At 44.9% G+C, this 22,559-nt stretch overlaps 1 protein-coding gene across 1 annotated transcript in view; it reads right to left on the bottom strand.

Moving 5' to 3' along the window:
- PAPPA (pappalysin 1) overlaps positions 1-22,559 on the bottom strand; it is a 221,626-nt gene that overhangs the window by 86,302 nt on the left and 112,765 nt on the right. Inside the window, exon 10 of the mRNA XM_044992846.1 lies at positions 10,024-10,220. Coding sequence (XP_044848781.1) covers positions 10,024-10,220 — 197 coding nt within the window. The remainder of the gene's footprint in view (positions 1-10,023; positions 10,221-22,559) is intronic.

Here is a 22,559-nt window from a genome sequence, read left to right as displayed (position 1 = left end):
CATTCAGGAAAGGTCAAAGGAATGATTTTTCACTTAAAAACATCTGCGTGTTGAAAGAACAAAACCTTTTCATGTGCTGAAAACGATGAGTTTCCAGACCTTTTATTTTCAGAGTTAGAATCATGTTTTTTCAGCGGTGGGTAGGGTTATTTACCAAGACAATGTACTGTATAAACAACATACAACCCCCAACACACAGCGCGTCCACAGGCAGGAATAAGTGAGGGCACCAACCTCCCTCTCCTTCTTTCTGTCTCCTTCTCTCTCTCTAAACTGCACAACTCTCTGCGATACTCAAGCAGGAAAGGAGTTGCCTTCTCTGGGTATGTGAAAACTTAAATATGCCTCAAATTTTAAAGGGTATCAGGAAAGAGGCACAATTTTTCTCTGACCTGTCACCAGACTTCAATTGGCTACAACATCCAGGGAGAAAATACATAGAGAAGAGATACTCTGACCGGCAGCAGTGGGGTGTGTGTGTGTGTTTGTGTGTGAGAGAGAGAGAGAGAGTGAGAGTGTGTGTGTGTGCGTAATACATTTGTACTTCAACAACCAAAATACTTTGGCCTCATCTTCACTATCCAGCCATACGTCAGCAGGCACAAATTGAAATTAAATGGTCTTGTGGCTTGTTTTTCTTAACATCCGAAAGGATGGCTTGTGGGGTGTAAACCAGAACGAGCACACACGCTTCCCAGGGCTTCTTTGGCGGTCGGACTGAAAATGCTGACTAACAAAACTGCCGCCACATAAATGAGTTCCCCTAAACGAGTTGGACCATCCAAAGAGACCCTTCCTAGAGCAGCAGCCAGTTGCTTCCTTTGGCATGCAACCGTTCACATCTGCATCCAAGTGCGATTTTGCTGCAGGTGTTTGGGCAAGCACGTCACTTTTATCGGACTGCAGAACAGCTCTGGTTGCTCTGATGAGCTTCAAACTTTGATTAATGAAACCAGAAGACTGTTTGGAGCACTTCCCCCTACAACTTCCCAGGATAGTGAGGGAATTCACAGCTACTCCAGTCTCTGTCTTTCCCACCATTAGGCGCAGTAGGGAATAAAGCAGGAGCGCCGTCTGTGAGAGAGAGCTCCCAGCTACTCCAGTAGTCTCCCCAAGGTGTAGTCCCTTCAGAAGATCAAGTCGGAGTGCTCACAGCTGTTGCAGGCTCAGCCTTTCTCAGAAATCACTACCGGGGATAGAACAGAAACTCCATATTCCAATACTGGTCTTTTCCAATAGTTTATGGTAGGGATTAGTGCAGGTCTGTATCAGGGAGGAAGCTACTTGACTCTGAAGGCTGGGTTTTCAAGGTATTAAAGTGCCCCAAGATGCAGATAGGTGTCTAGTGGGATTTTCAAAGCTCCAAACCAGGTTAGCCACCTAACTCCTAATTAAACTCAATGGGAGTTACGTGTCTAACATGCGTTTCTTTAAGCACCTAAATACCTTGGGAAATCTGCCACTCATTGACTTCAAGGGCCTGCATTAAAACACACGCACAGTTAAAGCTTCACACAAGTTTCATGTATACTGGAAACAAAGGCCACATCTTTAAACCCTAGAAGTGCAAGTTGAGTTCATAAGAAATGTGCAGGTGCAGTCAGCTCACTGTATGCACAAATATATATGGGTGCATGGAAAGTAGGTGCTCACCAGTTCTGTATGTGTAATTACCTGCTTGCTCACAAGCATACATTCTTTATGGCCACAGTTCAAGCATGCCACTGGGAATCAGGACATGTACATTTAAAATTCCTGACTCACTGCATGACTGTGAACATGTCACCTCTACTCTGGGACTTAATTTTCTTATTAGTGCTCTGCCTCAAAGGAGTGATGTAAGGACTAATTAACAAGTGATAGTGAAGTCACCTCTGCTAGAAGTGCAAAGCGTTATAATAGCTTAGAGCCATGCTGTGAACCCCTTACTCACATTAGTGAGCAGTTATTCACAAGAGCAATCCGCGTGAAATCAGCTGGGAAGGAGACCAAAATGCCCTGCAGAAATGTGTGCTACCATCCCATACTCACACACATAGCCAGTGGGACTGCTTGTCAGTAACACCAGCACTGAGTCACGAGTTCACAACATGGCCCCTAGGCATCCATGATTGAAAGCTGGGTCCTGAGGGCCTAGTTATGGTATCAGATATATTGCACAGCTTCCACTGATACCAACGAGCTTTGCACCCATTTATCTGAGTGGAGAATTGAGCCTGCTTTTTGGAGCTGCTGAACATCCAACATTCCTACTGAAGTGACGTCAAAGGGAACAGGGAAAATCAGGCCTTAAGGTCAATATTTTCAAACACGGTCACTAATTTTGGATTCCTCAATATTAGGTCCCTGAGTTGAGGAACTAGTGGCCAATGGTAATAGGCCAGTTTATACCAGCTGAGGCTCTGGCCCCAAGGTCTCACATTTTCAAATCCAGCGAGTGATCTTGGGTGCCTGACACCTCCTCAAGTGGCTTGACCTTCAGACACTGGAAGAGTGAGCACCCATCCCCTGAAAATCATGCCTCGTTAAGGCGCCTCAGGCTGGACACCCAAACATTGAGCGATACCCAGAGACGGTGGCCCTTTCTGACAAGGTAGGCCTAAAATGCCTACAATGCTCTGAACAAGCAGCCCAGACAAGCCTTCATTTAAAAGAAAAACAAATTCTCCACTGCTGGCATGAGAAAGTTTACTTTCAGGCTTAAAGAAATGAGCGTGTGGTTTTGAGGATGGCATTCCGTTCTGCTGAAGAATAGCACCCTGCATGTCTGTGTATCTGTGGCTTTGTAGCTACATTACAATCTTGGAGAGCTCTGTTTACATATTTTACATGTTTTCTGGTGCAGAACATGAAACCAAATTACATAGTAAAGGCCATGCTGGCTTTGCTCCTGCACCTCTCTTCATCTTCTTCCTCTTATTATTATTTTTAAATTCAATCAAAACTAATCTACAAGCATATTTTTAACCTAGCTTGATTGACTGGCAGTGCTTTAAGCAGGTTTTATTTCCTGCTGCAAAGGGAAATTATGCAAACTACAGTGAAGCTGCACGGTGGGGAGTCAGAGGAGGGCTGAGGAGGGGGTGGGAAGAGAAATGATGTGATCCCTCCATGCATGAACAATGCAAATGTGATGATACATTTATGCACGATCGTTCCGCTCGGAACAGAGAGGGACCTGAAACAAACAATCCAGATGGGGTGTAGGGCAGCTACCCGTTTACTGCGGTACGTGCTGTGAATCACAGGGGTACAGCAGCCGCAGATGGCGAGACCAGCAGGTGGAGTGGCAAGAGCAAAGGAGGGGAGATGTCTCCATTCACAAGAGTTTATGCTAACGAGCACTCTGACTGTACCCGGTACCCACTTTCCAGCTCACTGATGAGATGGGGGTGCCAACCAGGCTTGTTTTCTGTTCTCGGTGTGTATAACAGGCAGGATGATAGAATGACGTACTGTCCTGGTTCCCTGAAAATGCAGATGAGGCTTTTTGTTAGAGAAAAGCTACCTACCTACCTTCCCTCAAGTTCTGGCCTTAATTTAGTACCAAAGTTATGGACTCCTGATCGTGTTTTGCTAGTGGTAAATGCCTCCAGGTCCTAGGCAGACTGGAGCAGTTTCCAGTACCTGAGGACTTTCAGTTTGACCTTCATTTCTGAAAAAGGTCAGATCAAACCTCTCTGCGAGTCCTGATGGTGGCTTTGCTCACTGCATCATCCTTTGTTTCTTTTATCTATTTTCTGAACAGTACACAAAGGGAACACAGTGTACCAGCCCCTGGTCCTCACTGTTCTGTTCCCTTTAGATGACTTGCACATGTGCTCTTGAAAAATTATTCTGAAAACCAAAGGGTGGGGGGAAATCCCTCCAGTGTTTGGTGAAATAGCTTGGAATCTCCTCTGACATCTCACTATGTTTGCTGGCCTGAAGCTACTACATTCACCATGCAGGCTGATCGTTTACTACCTCAAGGATGAAATAAATGCTGAAGGAAGTGGGTGGGAGAGAGACCATTCTTCTATCAGGGCATGCAGTCAAGGGATTAGCATTCTACTCTTTTTACTATCTAATCCCTGGTTGCCCATTAAGCTAACTGTCTTTTCCAACCTTCTCTATACAATACAGCCTTTTCATGCCGGACAGCACACATGGAAATCCTACTTCTCATTCAATTTTACTTTGAACTGTAGATTTCCTCAAAAGACCGAACTGAGTTATGCACAGGAGGGATGGTGTCGCTATTGAGTGACATCCTTCCAGCTTCCCAGGTGGCCCATCTCCAGCATGGCACAGGGGACAGAAGATAACAATACGAGGTGGCCGGCGATGCACTTGTTGGAGTGCAGCAGATCAATGAAAAAAAAAATGATCACCATTAGCAAAAGAGCTGAAAAATCATGTTTTCCCAGAGAGAGGTGATAAGAACAGACCCCCAGAAATTTGAACCAACCTTTCTTTAAGATTTGAAAATACCAGGATTACGTCTTTCATTTACGAGGGCCTCTGAATTTCCTAGTTCTGGGAAGCAGGACAGTCTAATCCTAGCCAGTGTGGCCCAGTGGACAGCGGGATTCTGCTGTCAACCAAGAGGCCAGCAGTTCAAAGCCTGGCTGTGCTATCAATAACCAAGACATTTGCAAAGCAAATCATCTTATTAAAACTGGGGATTGTTTCTCAATCCAAGCCCAACGGAAATGTCACCACTGAAGGGCAGGAACACGTGGCGTCTAACGGGGAAGTTCGGACAGGGCCACTCACAGAGCCAAGAGACAGACACCTTCTCTTGTCTCAAGCAGGTCACCTCAAAGGAAGTGGCAGGTTTCCTCTTTTCCCCATCCCCATCCAGGATTATTATATTTATTGGCATCGTCTGATCTTCGGGGAATTCTCTGCTGAGCTATATTTATTCGTTGAAATAAAACGATGTGGCAGAAACCTGGGGGTGGATTCTTCATCCTTGTCAATGTCATTACTGTATTTGCTCTACTCCCCCGCATCCCCCCACAGCTCCCCATTTTGCTGCGCTGCTATTTCCTTGGTGCAGGGGGCTCTCTCTCTCCTAGTGCACGGAACATCAGCAGGTCAGCGGTTCTGTAAGGCCTTTTGCAGCAGGTAGAGTGATGTGCTTATTGCTTACGCGCATGGGTGTGTGCAAGCGTAAGAACTGAGAGAGAGGGCACAGAAGTAACAACAGAACAACAGTCCCCTTCCATGACTTCTTACTCCAATGGGAGTCCTTGTGTGGTGACCCTAGGCAGCACAGGGTATATTAGTCAGTCTGGGAGCTTAAGAGCCAGAAAGAACCACAGGATGTCTCTGTGTCCAGCAGACTCAATACAAAATCTCCTTTAAATTAGTTGCAACTGAGCCCTGCTTCCTTTCTATCCAGGGGACAACACAGGTACCAGCAGCAAGCGTAAGCTGCATATTTACACGGTGACTTTCTGTAATCAGCTCCCGCACAATTGGGAGGAAATGCAATCAAGGCCTGCTAAGCTATTTAGGGGCTGGCACTGTAGGTCGCCAATGCAAACATCAGCTTCTGGGTCCTGCACGCCATGTTGCTATAAGTGGGATAATAACAAGCAGGGCTCGCTGTAAGTGCAAGAGTGAGCTATCCAAAGATTCTCTTTTTATTTCTTTATTAAAACCACTTAACGGCTCAATGGGAATTAAACCACAAAAGAGTTAGCCATCCACAAGTGGGAGCAATGCCAACCAGAGGTGAGGCGAAATGGCCTCCCAGGCCCCCTGTGGTCACTCCACACACGCGAGCGCTCCATCTGCTTTTCGCTCATAAAACAGTGGATTTCCCTTCAGAAGATCTCCAAGGTAAACAATCCTTCCTGAAACCAGCCTGTTAGTGTTTGTGTGGACTTCCCGTAAAGGATAATAGCAAAGCAAAAGCTGTGCTGAAAGCTTGCTGTAAAAAACAGCAACAAAAACAAAACAACAACCCCAAAACACAAAAGCGCGGTTTGATACAACCTGCTCTAAAAACAAACAAACAAACAAACAAACAAAACCCTCCTCCAGTGCTAATGGTGCTGTTGGAAAATAAGTGAAACACTTGCACAATGAGAACGCTGACCCAATACGTAGCCTTCTAGCCAAACTGGCCTCCTCAAATCCCAACGGAAAGCAATGTGGCCTCCCACTCACACTCTGTCTAGTCCACAGCAGGCTCCCTTCCTTAAAACTCTCCACTGGCGCAGCTTCACTCACGGGCACTTCACTGGGTGAGCCGACATGTTAACCACTGTGTCGTCTAATGCAAGGGTTACTAGTGTGGGGGTCGAGGGACGCATTAATCCTGCCGTCCCATATTTCTAAAAGGGACCTGGCGAGGTGCCAGCTAAATGGGAAGAGGGGGCTCTCAGGGGCTTCCAATATGGAAAACGTTCTAGCCTTCTCAAAGTAGGTCTCTATGGCACAGTGGTTAAAGAACCAGTGGCCACGCCAGCACTCCCACTTGAGCGTCACCTACAGTGACAGCAATAAGGAATTGTAAGAAACAGGGCTAATGCGGACATGGGGTCCTATCTTCAGCTGCTGTACATCGACTTAGCTCCACTGATGTTAGTGGCGTTTCACTGACTTACAGTAGCTGAGGACCTAGCCAAGTCCTGTAAAGCATTACACCAGCCTCAGCAACCTCCAGCACAAGAGAAGTTCCAAGGAAACACCACATGCACAAGGCATGTGCCCTGATACTGATTCTCAAAGCATTTATGGAAAAGAGAAGATCCTTAAAAACCTACTGAAAGATTTGTAGGTTGAAGAGTGGAGCTTGCCGAAAAACTCCTTGTCCATCAGTAACAGATAACTGGTTGTCCCTGCATCACAGGATGAGAAACTTAGAAATCATCAGAGGAAGAGAACTTAGAAATCAAGAAAATACTGCGTAGGTACAAGTAGCTTGGCATTTGTGCAATGTTTCCGACTGGTCCAATTTGGCTTTAAATGTGACACTATTAGTTCTGAGAATATTTCTTAATCAGCTCTGAACAGTGGCTGCCAGGAAAGTAGAAGTGGCTGGTTTATCGTTTTCGCCTCGGTGGAAAGTGTGACTACTTAAAAGGTGAGAGGAGATTTGGCCTCTCCATTTTTCAAATTTATACCTTTGTGCCAAGATTGAGTCATTCTTTACAAGCATTTTGGACATTGGGTATCCAAAAACAGGTTGGATATTGTAGCTTCTCTTTTTTTCGTAGTATTTCAACATTTCTCAATCTAGTACTCATGACTAACCCTACAATAACAAAACAAGTGCAATCCAGTACTCATGGGTAATCTTAGAATAACAAACAAACGTGTGCAATACAGTTCTCGTGAACAACCAACCCTACCATACCAAGCACCTGGGTTTAGTCCATTGCTTGTAAACAAACCCAGAATAGCTAACACATGTGAGCAGGCCAACACTCAGAAGCCACTCTACAATATCAAGTAAAGGCACAGAGCCCAAGACTTATGAATAACATGACAGTAACTAACAAATGTGAGCAACCTACTGCTCGTGAGCAACCTCTGACAGAAATAAAGTTGTGATGAGAAAACAATTTCAAATATCCAAAGATGAGGGGGGAAAACACCCTAAGTGACTTTAAAAAGAAAGTACTTAAAATGTTTTTAAAGCACCTTGGTAGTGCCATTTTAATTACTGAAAGCACGATTAGTTTGCAAACAGTGAGCTTATGTATTCTGTGTATTATCATGTGCCACACTCATTTCAGGGGATTCAGATGGGAAAAGCCAGCACAAATGTCTCTTTATTTTCAAGCCAAAGACTACAACACCATGAAAAACTATAACTGAAAATACACACACACACTCAACTCTGAATAATATTCTGATGGGGAAAGGCATCCCTTCCACCAGTAATCTCAGTAGAAAAAAAAAAGTCACAGGCCTGGAGGGGATAGCGCTTCACTGATTGTCACATGCAGTGATTAGAGGGAGATCTTAGGTTAATTTTCACCCTGTCAGGGCTTCTTGTTAAGATGCTGATGGCGTACTGCCTGGTCTAAGTATCAGAGGGGTAGCCATGTAAATCTGTATTCACGAAAACAATGAGGAGTCTGGTGGCACCTTAAAGACTAACAGATTTATTTGGGCATAAGCTTTCATGGGTATGATGCATCTGAAGAAGTGGGCTTTTTACCCACGAAAGCTTATGCCCAAATAAATCTGTTAGTCTTTAAGGTGCCACCGGACTCCTTATTGCCTGGTCTAAATGTTCCACAGTGATATGTAATGAGCTGTTCTGCAAATTATGAAGCTGCCTTGGTCATGTGGAAAACAATGGCTCCATACCCATATGTCTTTAACGTCAGAAGGTCGATTAACTTAATGCACTAGTGCAATGGGGACATGGCCACATACTCCATGGTTGTTAACAGGGACACACCCTGGGCCCTTGAGCACCAAAAATACAAGGGCCTACCTGTCGAGCTAAAGGAATATCCTTTATCTGGGAGTGTCAGCTCTTATGGGCACGGTGGCCAGCCACAAGGGGGAGACATGTTCACATGCACTGAGCCTGTGTGATGCAACGGTGTCCTGTATGTACCTTTTTGTAATGAGGCTGTGACAACCTCGTCTCAACTGGGTACAACAAACATGCCTGTCTGGGGATTGGTCCTGCTTTGGGCAGGGGGTTGGACTAGATGACCTCCTGAGGTCCCTTCCAACCCTGATATTCTATGATTCTGTGCCTGACTTGTGGCTACACAGCAGGGTTTTTTTTTCCCCAAAGCATGACCGTATGTCACCTACTTCACTGCCTACCCCTATTTGTATTAGTACACTATGAAAACTGATCAAACCAGTGAGCTATCTCTCCCCAGAGTGCCTCAGCCAGGATAGAGCGCCCAGAGCACATGCACACCAAGCAGCGGCAGAAGCATATTAGACCCTGCATTTTGGAATGTTTTAACGCACAGAGAACGGAGAGGGAGGAGGAGCAGTGGCACCCGTGCACAGCAAAAATAAAAGAACATACCAAACAGGTAACCACAAGGCAACCACGTGCAATCCTAGGCTGCTAGTAAGGGTGACACTGCCATGGTACTAACCCAATACTAACGGCACTTTGTGTTTTTGGAGTGGACTTTGTCACTAACTGGTTACGGATTCATGTACAATATAGACTGGACCAAGTGGTCCATATACCGTTGTTCTCCCTTGCAGGCCTCTTGGAAGTGTTTCGAATGTATAATTCCCAGTTAACTCTTTTGCTGTATATGTTGACCATTGAACTTCCCTCTACACTGCCCTCCCATGACCCATTCTAGATAACCATGGCTAGTTCTCCCAGGGAAAAAGGGAGTGGGGACTGTTTACTTTAGAGAAGAGATAACTCCTGGCAAAAGCATACAAAGTAATGAGTGGTACAGAGCAGGCCAATCGATCCCCGCTGTTCACCCTTTCTCAGAACACACGAATGAGGGGGACATTCAATTATACTGAAAAGTGACAAATTCAAAACTGTTAGAGGAAAATATTCCTTCATACAACACACACGTAGCCTTTGGAACTCATTGCCACAAGATAGCATCAAAGCCAAGAGATTCCAGAAAGGATTCAATATCAATACAGATAACAGGAATATCCAGCCTTACAAGCAATAGATATGAATAAACAAACCCTTTGGAAGGGATATAAATCTTCAGGCTTTGTATATAAGGTAACTTTAACTACTGGGCTTTAGGAGGAAACCTTCCTTGGGGGCAGGTTATCTTATAATTGCCTCTTGCAGAGTTCTTCCTCTGAAGCAGCGGGTATTGGGCACTATTAGACAGAATTCAGGAGCAGAGAGACCAGTAGTTTGAGGCAATTCCTACATGGTCATTAGAGGCAGAATCTGGAGCAAATTGCTGCTTGGCAGACTCATACTGAAGAGAGCTAGCAACAGTAGCTTTCCTTATCCAAGCTGCAAGTTAACTGGGTGGATCTATGGATGGAAGTCTTGCATTGTTGGACTTAGCTTTATAGCAGGTGAAGGGCTTGGGTCTTCCTTACCTGAGTTGCTGCTGGCTGACCAATGACCACCCAGCCTGGGCACCCCTGGTCACTATGATGAGAGACTGACACGTTGGAAGCCCACTGGTCCAGGAAGCCTTTGGGGGTATAAACCCCACAGTCTTTGATGCTGGTCATTTGCTCAAACTCCTCACATACACCATCACCGTCATGGAAGTAGCACCTGCTGGGCTCGTCTGCAGTGAGAAATCAAAGAGGAGTAATTACTAAGGACTTCCCACACTCATCTGTGTCCCCAGTTGCTTGGATCACAATAGACCAGGCAAAGGAAGTGGTAATGCATCCCTCATCCAGGTCCATGTACAGTAACGGCAGTGGTCATTTAGCAGCGCAAGCTGAGATGATTTTAAAAAAGCAGACAAATAAAGAATGCGGCTCTTCTGCCATATGAAAGTCCCCAGGATACTTCCTAGCCTGTGTTTTCCCTGCATATTCTTACCTGTATCCATTTTAAAAGAATCTTACTAAAGCATAGTGCTGAGATAGAAAATGCACTTACAGGGCCAAATTCTTAGCTGGCAGAACTTCATTGACTTTGATGGAGTTAAGCCAACAGAGAACTGGGTCCACAATGTTTCCCTTTTTTGTTCTTAAATGACACTTGCAAAACCACAACAACTGAATTCAGTGATGGTCAATGCTGCCAAATGAACAGCCCTAGGGAGAAACTAAAGGCCAAATGTATCTGTTTATTCAGATACAGCGTGGGCAGTGGGAGGGTATACTTGCCACACACACATACCGCCCCAACCGATGTGACTTCGACTTGACCTGGAAGGATCAGAAGCAAGAGGGGATTTAAATCTCTTTATTCATTTATTCTGTGGCTTCTCTAATGAGACCGCCAACAAAGATGACCATTAGTGCCAGATTTCTGAGGTTGCGTCTGTCACGCTCACCCAGTAGGGAGCTGAACTGAGACCAACCCTCTCCTTTTAAACAGACCTCAGACCAGTAATGACTTTCAGTCACTAAAGGCCTCATTGAGAATTAAATCTCTGACCTATCAGTATCCCAGTTTATATCATGTTATCAATGCCAAGCATCTAGTCCCAACATGCTGTTGTATTTTTGTCTGGTAAAGAAGTTACTGCAAAAATGGTTGGAAACTAGCATGAGCTGCTAGTTGGAATGATGGCAGTGAACCCCGATGAGAATTGTGTCGGTAGCATCGGACTTTCTGGAGATAGGTGTCAAAAAATTCAATAGTCAGTCAGTTCTGTGTCACTTCCAAAATACTAAATCCCCTGTTTATTTTTCCTCATCATTTACACAGTGAAATACCATTGCATGATTCAGAATAAATCAGTTTATTATAATTCAATTATGTAATGTAATTTCTCCTCCCCTCCCCCTGCCCGCCCCAACGTAAGATTCTAATCCCTTAATATCAGGCCTGGTCAAAAGAGTGGAAGGTAACAAGAAGTCAATGAACACTTGCATGCTGCGTTCCCTTGCTCCTGACATCTGTGGCCAACTTGGAATGGTGCTTAGAGGAACTCCACCATTTCATCTCTCTTCATCTCTTTTCCTCTTTATCTTTCCTTCACATATGCACTAACGTGTTTAGACATCTCTCTGAAATGCCTGCGTAACTCTGGTATCAAGTGGCCAAACCTGCGTGCAGTCTTCAGAAAACTACATCCCAGATTAAGGGAGGATCTGAACAGATATTTCCAAGAAATATTCAGGTCTGGAAAGATGGTGGTAAATTACCCAAAGTAAAACATCACTTATTCTTTGTGAAAAAAAGGTTTTATGTTCTCTTATAAAGAGACCGATTTCCTTAACAAGTGCAAGCAACTAAAGACGGCCAAATTTTTAAAAAAATGACTTTCCGTTATAGACAGACACATGGCAAGTAGAGACACACCGAGGCAGATTGCTCGCTGACACACACTGACTGAGGCACACGTCTATTGACAAACACGTGTACACGCAAAGGCACTCACATACCCCACCGATACTCATACATACACACAACCCCCATGCAGAGATAGCCCCACTGACTGAGACACACTCTCCATCCACACAATCATCCTACACATACACATTTAGACACAGTCGCCACAAACAGACTGATTTTTCACTATAGGCATTGGAGTAAGCACAGAATTTATATAACCAATGTTCTCCTGTACTGTTTCCAAATGTTCCCTCCTAATGCGATGATAAATGTAATGGGCTTCTGATAACATCATGTGTTTGGGATAAAAGAATACTCAAGACCTGCTCCAATCAGATGACTTAATTCATATTCACATGGAGAGGAAACTGCCTTCGAATAGCTGTGATCCAGGCCAGTGTGTGATTCTTACAGAGGCTAATTTGTTCCTGATTATGTTTAAGACCCCAATAAATCTGTCTGCTCGGAGTCTGCAAAACCCAAGGGAGGAACAGACTGGAGAGACAGAGATGTCTGAATTAAATGGAGACTGCCCAGATGATTAGCAAACAGCAATGTGGTGTGTGTGTGTCCCATCTCCAATTCCAGTCCCAATGAGTCAGTGTGCTCTGCCCTTTATTACCTGTCGGTAACACTGGCTGAATGGCATTACTGATGTAAGCCAATAGAAGATCAGGTGTTCAGTCAATGATGTAAGCTTTGAAAAATGAGGGAGGAAAAGTGGTTTTACAACTGCATTTTGCTTTTTAAGGGAATGTGTTCTTGCCACTAGCAAATCATTCTGAAACATTTAAAGATGTCCTTTTATGGGGGGAATAAATACCGGAAAGTTTCCAACCCCGTTGGCTTTGAATTTCAATAGGCCTCCTAAGCTCATCACATAAATACTCTCGCATAGGAGTGAATCCCCAGGGGCTGATCTTTCCGACCTCTTTCCGAACTTTGTAGATGCAGAAGGGGTGCACGTCAGAATCAAGGTGCTAGCCAGTCCCCAAACTAACCGTGCATGGGTGACTGAAGGGAAACCACAGGGCCTGCTGGCAACTCCAGCAACTCCTGTTGACTTCAGATGGGGCTTTGGGTGCTCAGCACATCTGAGAATCAGCCACAATTTTCATACTGCACTTGGGTGATGTTCTGGGTCAGGTCTTCCTGAGACTTCCTTCACTATTTGTGAAAAACTATGGACTTGACTGTTGTCTCTCTGTGGTGCGCATCAGGCATAACTCCACTCAGTCAATGGAATTATATGGATTCGGAATCAGAAAGAGGAGAAGTGGCCCGTATATTTCACAGTGGTCAGGACAATACGAGGTACTCTAAGCAGTAACAAATACATCCATGCTTTCTTTCCCCCATCCTTATCAGCCCCAAATGTCCCCTTTAGCACGGTTCCTGTCCATTCATACATCCACCCCTTTCGGGCAATTTTCTTGCATTCTAAAATAAAAGACTCTTCAACACTGCTCTTGTCCATCATTCTGAGAAATCTGGCAAGGGCCTTGGTTGGCCAGAATGTAATGGCAAAGCGTGAAAGACTTTACTCGGCTCCAACCACCAAATCTGATTATGTTAGGGACTTCCATTCCCAGTGGAATAGGACAGCAGTTCTTTGTAAGACTCATGGCTGAAGTTTCACCAACTTTGGAAGCAATGTTTCCAAAGCCAGAAGGGTGGCAAAGACTGGATGTGTGCAAAGTAAGGCAGGGAAGGAAGCAGGAAGTGACACTGAATGCAATCACATTTGGCCAAGCAATAATCTCTTCTCCTGAGAGACACCTGTGATGATAACCTGGTGTTGTTTTAATTGATGTTTCTTTCCCAACAGCCTGTTTCACCCTCCAGTCTACTCTGCTAGGCATCAGTCAGGATCAAAGCCAATTGTGCTACACCTATATACACAAATGTGAGGGCATGGTCTCCCGTTGCATGACCTGACCCTACAACGAGCTCCATGTGGACACTGTGAAACTCATCACTGGATCAGGACTAAGCCAAAACACAGTTTATGAAGAATCTAAAAGCATGGGCCTTTAGGATAGTTGATGCTTCCCCCTGAATTATTTGCAGTGGACTCTTCTTTTCATTTTATTTATCAGGCACCAAATTAGGCAGAAGGCACTTGGATAGGAGCTACTGCTCTTACCAGGCCCTGTTGTACACTCCATTGTTGTACAAACCAGACCAGGATTTAAGAAGACCATGTGTGGTGGCAGTAGGCAGCATCCACTGTAGAATATCAGGGTTGGAAGGGACCTCAGGAGGTCATTTAGTCTAACCCCCAGCTCAAAGCAGGACCAATCCCCAGACAGCTTTTTATCCCAGTTCTCTAAATGGCCCCCTCAAGGATTGAGCTCACAACCCTGAGTTTAGCAGGCCAATGCTCAAACCACTGAGCTATCCTGCCCCCCTATGTTTAATCTCTTGAGCTTCAGAGAGAACCTAGGAATCCTGTGGCACCTTATAGACTAACAGACGTTTTGCAGCATGAGCTTTCGTGGGTGAATACCCACTTCTTCGGAGAGAACCTAGACTCCAACTGTGTCTAGTAGCCTCAACAAAAAATCCCCTTTATTTTACTTACATCTGAGTCTGATCTCCTCCCTAACACAAGGGCTACTGCAGGCTCCATCTGCCATTTCCTGACATTCCCTTTCACTAGATCGGACCCAGATTCCTTTGTACAGTAGGGTTCATCTCACCTCCTGGTACCAGTTGCACTTATAACAATAGTTTTGCCTTGGTGCTTCTCTCTACTGCTAGTTGCTTGCTCCTTGTACTGTGTTAACTAATGGAGTTGCTTTTCAGCTTGAAGTTGTGTCTAATTTTAACTGCTCAACCTGGAATGGGTCCTGAAGCGGCGCAGCTGCTGACTGTGAGCAAGAGTAACATGAAATAATTAATACAGATGCCAAAATCAAATACAAATCTGGAACAGCAAAACTGCTGCAGAGGCAGCAGTTGGGAATGGGAGATGGAGTCTCTCCGGAGGTTTTGATACAGATGCCCAAAGACCCTGAGCTGAACCCTGAAGGAAACCAAAGTAATAATCCAGGCAATCCAAGTTCCTTTCCCCCTACAAAACCATCAGTGCGGGCACTGGAATTTTTAAGCCAGACCTTGCCCCTTTTTCTATCTGCTTTGTGCTGTTGGCAGGAGGAAAACTCCAGCTTAGCCAGCTGACAGGTTTGCCCCGGAACAGGACAGTATCTGAATGGCACATGCAAGCTCTCTGCTAAGCTCCGCGGACCCTGGTGTAGGGGATGAGTCTGAAGAAAGAGGTATGGCAAGACCACTGCTGCTTTCCAGTGAGCCCCAGCTTTAACCAGACTTCGCAACTCACAGCAGCCCCGAGTCTCATCTCCATTGTACAGGGGCTAAAGTGTTGGGGTGAGGATGGAAAGCCATCTTTAGCATGGCTCCCCAAGCACAGCTCCCAACAGCAGAAAATTCAGCTGTCAGCATCCAGTGTTCCCATTTCTCACTGGGTTCAGAGGTAAGGGAAAGTACAAAGCAAGGCAGGTAGTAAAGAAACCTTCTCGGAAGCTGCTAACGTTGCAGTTCACGGAAGGATTGTGGTTACCTGTTCAGGGAGATGCTAGAGCCTTAATCTAGTGAAACTGATTAAGTTTGGGACACATCAGGAAGCAGACAGGCAGGATACAGACTTATCTGTGATGGGCAGCCTTCCACATTGTGGGGAAAAAATAAGATCTACCCAATTCACGGCACAGAGTACATCCTCAGACGAGGCCTTTAATGTCCAAGCAGAATGGTCAAAGTGCTGGGGACAGACACCCAGTGCAGCTTCCTGTTTTCAGCTCAGAATACAGTGATTGGCACCAGAATAGTCTTCTTTTGTACATTAACTACTATTTTTTTTAAAAGTCCGGACAAAAAAGAAGTATTTTTAAGCTCAGCTGTTTATTTAGGGACAGTTCCAACTACAACAAGCCTCATGCCTCATAGCTATTCCTCCCAAAAGAAAAAAAAGGGACAAAAATGCACACACATTGTCTCAGAGTAACAGATTCTTGGAACAGAGTGGGCATTAAATCTTAACCCCTAAAGGTCTGTTTGACCCTCTCCCGGAGGTGTAGGGAGATGGCAGTCGGCATACAGGTCTTCCCAATCACCAGAGGAAACATTCAGACCTATTAAGGCCAAGTCACAGTCTCTCCAAAATCAGTGGGGAAAAAACAAACAAAACCCATTGCCCTCCATAAAGCCAGGACTGGACCCACTAGTTAATAATCTGCACTAGATTATTTAATCTGCTACATTTAATCTGCAGATCTGGCTAAAGAACTCGCATTAACAGACGAGCAGGTATTTGTCCAGAGGCTCCTGTATCAAAACAAGAAGTGGTTCCACTGGCTACCCTTTGAAGGTGGGCACTGGAGGCCAGATTCTGCACCGTTCAAATCAATGGGAGTTTTACCATTGACTTCAGTGGAAGCAGGATCAAGCCATCAGGGAGGAGGGGTAGCATGGCCTGAAATCCAGGATGTCCGTCATCCCTCTCATTCATTTTGACCAAACTGGGGATAGTTAAATTTCTTCTTTCAATACAAAGTCTCGGATGAATTTTCCTTTCTGTAGGTTTTAACTGAAGAGAGGAAAACTCATTGAATAGGACGCATGGAAACGGCACTGAATAAAGTCACATCTCAGTAACTTGTGACATTTTTCATCAACAAAATAAACGGGTAGATAGACATTCTTAGAAATGAAGTAAATGTGGATGTCACACTTTATTGGGGAATATTCGGAGGCTTGGAGGAAGGTGACCATCATCTTGGAGTGTCTTCTGAATTGAGAGGGCAAACACAAGGCGTTTGATCATTCAGCTACTTCCCATAAACTCAGCCTGCCATCCCTGGGCTTCTCCTTTGACCAAGGTGACTAGGATCTTCAGTACGATTTAGTGGCCTGAGCTCAACATAGTAACTATGTAATTCATCTTTATGTCACAGACTGCAGATAACATTACAACTCACCTGCAGTGAGTGGGACTAAAATCGTGATACTTCACCTCCAAAAACACAAACGCCTGTCTTTGGAGCTAGAAGAGATTTTCCATCGCTAGCCAGCAGTAGTAAGCTGTTTATCTTTTCTGTAAACCAACTACCCACATACTCCTGAGTTCTAATCCTGCTTCCACCTCTAACTCTCTATATGCTTGGGCAAATCATTGAAACTCTTTGTGCCTCTATCTGCCCATGGAAATGGAGCTGATGATATGCCATTACTTCAGAGAGGACTAGTGCAGATTCATTCACTGGTTTTTGGAGATCACACTGAAAAGCTAGTTGGGTTTCCGGTGGAAGTGGGTGATAGCCACAGGGGAAGGAGATTTTTGAACATAAACAAAGTTATCAGTGTGGACCTTACAGAAGCTTGCCTGTTTGCTTTAGAGGCAGGGAAGAAAACTCTGAGGAAAAGCCAAGTGGCATCATTCACAAAGAAAGTCAAACCACTGGTCTGCATCCTAAAAACTGCCCTGTTGATGATGACAGCCCCTGAAAATGGACACTGGTATTATTGCTAACTTGCCAAATGAGTAATTACACATCTTGGACCGTGCAGCCACATGCTCTCAAGGGCTGGAGGAACTGGTGAGCTCCACATTATTTGCTGGAAGCTGAATACTGGGGTTTGTGTGAATTTTGGCCGAATAGCTCCAGTTAGCAAATTCATTTCCATTTACTATGAGGTTCTACTACAGACCCACATTAGTTTGTTAGCAGCAATATTAATTCCCCAAGGTACCTGGTCCACATTTCGGCTCTTATACAGCCTGATTCAGTGAGGTATTGAGCACATCCTGGAAGGGGCTGAGTGCCTCCACTCCATTGGTGCACTCAGGCCCTGGCTGGATTTGTAAAGACCTTTTTACTGTTCTCCAAAGAAAAAAAAGCACCATTAGCTGCTGTACAGGGATGTGGAGTCAGCTGTCAAAACCACATGTTCCTGTGCAGGAGTGCGTGTGTGGGTGGTGGTGGGGAGGGTGGGAGCTCAGTCTACTCTAAAAGCATGCCCACAATGAATATGGATGGTCATCCATCAATTTATTTTAAGCACATTACTTCTCTGTCAAAAAAAAAAAGACATATAAAATTAGGTTTGTGTCACTCACTTAACATTGCATTTTCCCTAGAGGATCATGCTCCAAATAGCGATAGCAAGATCATGAATATTAATTATTTCCCTGAATGCAATGCAGTCTCCAGACAATGGGACCGTGGAGAATGCTACACCTAATGTATGGAAAATTGGCGAGGTAAAGGACGGATCTTCCACAAAAGGGAAGTTTCCAAGTGGAAGGAGAGGCTTTTCCAAACAGGGAGAGACAGACCAGGGCGACAGAGGTAGAACGATGAAGTTGATGCCAAAGCATAAGCTGAAAAGCAGCGGTATTAAAGCAACATCAACTTAAAAAACACACGTCTCCCTCTGAACGTTTTTCACCTACTGCTGTGCCAAGCAGCCCTGAAAATGACTAACTGAAAGAGATTGGAGCCAAAAATCATCCTCTTTGTTTTCCTGGCGTTTGTTTCCTTTTTGGCATTTGACAGCACAAGGCCCTGATCCAGCAGACGCGTAATGAGGATTTCAATAGGACTGATCATGTGCTTCAAGTTACGGTCACACTTCAAAGCTTTGCTGCCCTTGGTGCGCAATCAGTTTCCCGACTTGTTTACATGGGCCTTTCTCACCATGATGTGAGGGGGAAGTTAAGTAATAAATAAGAATAATAGGAAATGTAATTGTAATAACCCACAAATTGCCAGACAGACTCAGGGGCAGATGCAGGACCTGAAACTCCTTTAAAGACATTTTTAAACTTGTCTTTCAGCCTTTACTATGCTCCTGTCATAATATCTTCTCACAGGTTTCTTTGATATGTTTTGGTGCCTTTTCCAATATGTCCTTCTCCTTCTTCAGAATGGTAGGCGAATGTGTGTCCCACCACTGCAGGCCTTTACTCGTGCAAGTAAGGACCAGTTGGATAAGTAAAGTTTTATTAAAAGATGCACATGGAGACTCTCATCTTCAGGCAATTGGTTTGAACCTGGCTCTGGTCCATAGTGATCCCAAATCACTTCCATGCCACGAGGCCTCACTGTCAATGGGAAACGAATCAGGGATCTCCATCCAACTACAGGACAGGGTGTGTGTGTGTGTGTGAGACAATGGGGCAAAGCTCTGATTTTCTTTTCTCCTGCAGTATGTTGTTAACAGGAGAGGTGAAACTTTCATCCAGAGACCAAATTCCAAACTCCGTGGGGAAAGAACAAGGGCTCCATGAGCAAAAATCCACTGGTGGATGTGGGCATAGAGAATAAACTAGGGGATGGAGAAGGGCTAATGACATTGCAGTATCCCATTTAAAAGGAAGCACTGCCAGATGCTTTAATTAATTAATTTATTTATTCCACTGTCGCTCTTAAGTTTGGTGTGAGAGCATCTTGCAAGAACTAAATGCCATTAATCTTATCTGTTTTCTTTTCTCGGCTTTGTGTTCTGAGAAGGCCAGGGCAGCCTGACAGTAAAGACCACACAGCTTTCTCCCCCGCCTCTCTCCTTGGTTCACCCCACTCCTCCCATGGCAAAGCGGATTGATCACAGCCTTATCTGATTATAAGGGGGAGGATGAGGGAAAACAAAACCAAAAAAAAAAGAAGCAGAAGCCTAACTGAGTTATAGGCACCAATGCAAAGCGTCCTGAGAGCTGCTGTGTGCCATGTACACAAAACAAAGTGAACCTGTCAGAGACAAAAATAAAAAGGCCCTGGTGGCAGGAGATACGCAGGGAAAGCAGCAGATTTAAGCTTGCTAGTGTTTGCTTGCTTAATTGCATTTCTGCTCTAGCAAACAAGGTGAGGAGAGTCGTCTCTCCGGAGGTGTGAATGTGCGCGCTTGTTAAACCTCCTGTCATGGAGACCTCAGAGCACCTTTTAATTCTGAGATCAGCATCCACTGGCTCCACTCAAGATAGCATGTTAAAAATAGCAGTGTGGATGCTGCGGCCTGGGCAGTGGTCTAAGCCCTCTCAACCCCCTGGGTCCAAGCTTGGGTGGCCCGCCTTATCTGGTGCCCATGGCACAATGCCCACACTTCTGTTTTAGCATGCTGTAGTATCTCGAGCAGAGCTAGCCTGAGTCTGTCTTGAGAGGCATGCACCCAGCTGCAGTGTAGACAATAACCGTAGACCCTAATTCAGCAAAGCATTTAAGCATGTGCCTACATTCCTTTAAAGGCTTTGGTAAGCAGGGGTTGTTTGCTTCACCGGTGCTAAAGAGAGCTAAATATTATCACAGTAATGTCCATATAAAAGTAGTCCAATGTGAAAAGATTATTTATTATTCTACAGAGCCACAACATGTGCTAGTCTCGTAACATTACAGATCAAATGCACATGTTTCTCTGCCTCTTTTCCATTCCTCAAGCCATGGGCCCAATCATTCAGTCATTTCTCAAGCAAAACACCCGACTGAAGTCAAAGAAGAGTTTTGCTTGACTACAGCTGGCAGGATTTGGTTTGATGTTATCAGGCTTTCAAGGAGAGGGCTTTGTGCTTCCTTTTTAGTTATGTATTTTGATTATACGTAAGATTTGTTTTAAAAAATAACCCCTTCCCCTGCCCCAATGGTTTAATGGTTTCTAATAAGATAATGTCTTATTTTGTGTTAAAATATGTCTGGCTGGCTGAAAGACCAGTGTTGTCTCTGTCTAGACACTCATCACTGGTAATCCAGAGTCCATGGAAGCCAATTGGTGTCTTTCCGTAGATTTCAGTGAAGTCGACTCAGGCTCTTACTGAATCCACATACTAATGATTTCACCAACAACTGGGTTCGGATTTGATTTTTTTCTAAAACTAGCACCGGTGCAAAACACCAGCTTTAACTCTGCACCTGCCTATGAAAAAGGAACAGCTTTACGCCTGCTCTGAAAGCTAATTCCATTTTCGCAAGCCCCCCTGGTCAAACCCCCCACCCCACCCTAAAACACCAAACACTCATAGAAGCAAGACTGAAACATACGTCAAGCTGCAAAAATGGGACTTGCATTGTATTTAGTTTGATTTTTTGTCCAGAGTGTGAGAGGACAGGATTTTTTCACACTATGATTCCTTGAGATGAGCCATGTGACCAGGATAAAATAAATAAATAGAAAAACCCAAAACTTTGTTGGAACTAAACACAAATCAAACCTTTTCGGAGCTCCTTAACCTGTGCATAACTGTAAACATGTGAAGAGCCCCATTCAACTTTAAGCACAGGAGTATTTTCATTGACTTCAATGGGCTATTCATGTGCTTAAATTTGGCTTGCACCCAAGCATCGCTGAATCAGTGCCTTGGATCCTCAGATGTAGGTTGCTAAATCGAAATCTAAAGTAGGTTAGATAGACTATGGTTCAGTAGATTGCTCTCTCAGTCCGTCCAGATAGGACCAGCTACGGAACTGCAGAACATCACCTGAGCACACCTGTTGTCTTGTGATCTGCAGCCTGATTCTGCAGATTCAGGATGTTTGGATGGGTCGAAATAGTATCCAAGCCAAACGCTCACCGAGGCTCGTCGCTGGCCTAGGCTGTAACATGATTTTTAACAGGGCTTTGGAGCTGTGCTCCGGTTCTGCTTCAGCTCCAGGCAAAAACCTGTAGCTCCACTGCTCCAGAGCTGCTCTGCGCTCCAGCTTTGAGCTCCGCTCCAAAGCCCTGTTTCTTAGCGCAGTGCTGTAAGGGCACGTCTACACATACTGCGCTGGAGTGGTGCAGCTGCGTCACTGCAGCGTATCTGGTGAAGACGCTCTATGCTGATGAGAGAAAGCTCTCCCGGCCGTCGGCATAATCAAACCACCTCTGTAAGTGGTGGCAGCTATGTGGCGGGAGCTCTCAGGCGGATATAAGCATCAGTGTGGACAGTGCTATATGGGGGTAACTTATGTCACTTGGGGCGGGAGGTATTCACCCCCCTGAGTGATATAAGTTATGCTGCCATAAACTGTAGTGCAGACCAAGCCTTACACAGAAGCTGCAGTGTAGATGGGCCCTACGTTGCCCTTCCCTGCCCCCTCTTCTCCTCCTCAAGGATTTAATAAATATGTTAAACTCACAACTGCAACTCTGCAGTCCCCAGAGAGCTGGAACATCTTCTGGCTATTGTGTTTACATTTCCTGCTAATCAGGGCAAACCAGGCTTGCAAACAAAATCTGATTAAGTAGTTTTCACCTCTGAAAAAAGGGGATTAGCTGGACCTTTGATCCTCGGATATTGATTTGCATCTCAAAGCAGGTGTGACCTCAGCTGGGGCTGCTTCTGTTCCAAGTCCCTTCCCCTGATACTCTTTCCTCTGTTTACCAGAAGGGATCAGTTCATATCCTGTCATCCAGCCTGATCCAAAGCCTATGCAGGGGTGGAAAGCCACCCATTGACTTCAATAGGTTTGGGATCGGGCGCTAACACAGCTGGAAAGCCAAGCCAGTTACAAAACCACCAGAATCAATTTCCCATCCAAAGGACTAGAAACAGGGAAAGGACACACGCCTGTCAATCCCACAAATCCCACCTTTTCCCTTGCCTCTAGGGCAACCCATA

Source organism: Mauremys mutica, chromosome 18 (assembly GCF_020497125.1).
Source record: "Mauremys mutica isolate MM-2020 ecotype Southern chromosome 18, ASM2049712v1, whole genome shotgun sequence".
Classification (NCBI taxonomy): domain Eukaryota; kingdom Metazoa; phylum Chordata; order Testudines; family Geoemydidae; genus Mauremys; species Mauremys mutica.
Note: the sequence above shows the minus strand (reverse complement) of the source record. Positions and strands in the feature narration are given on the sequence as shown.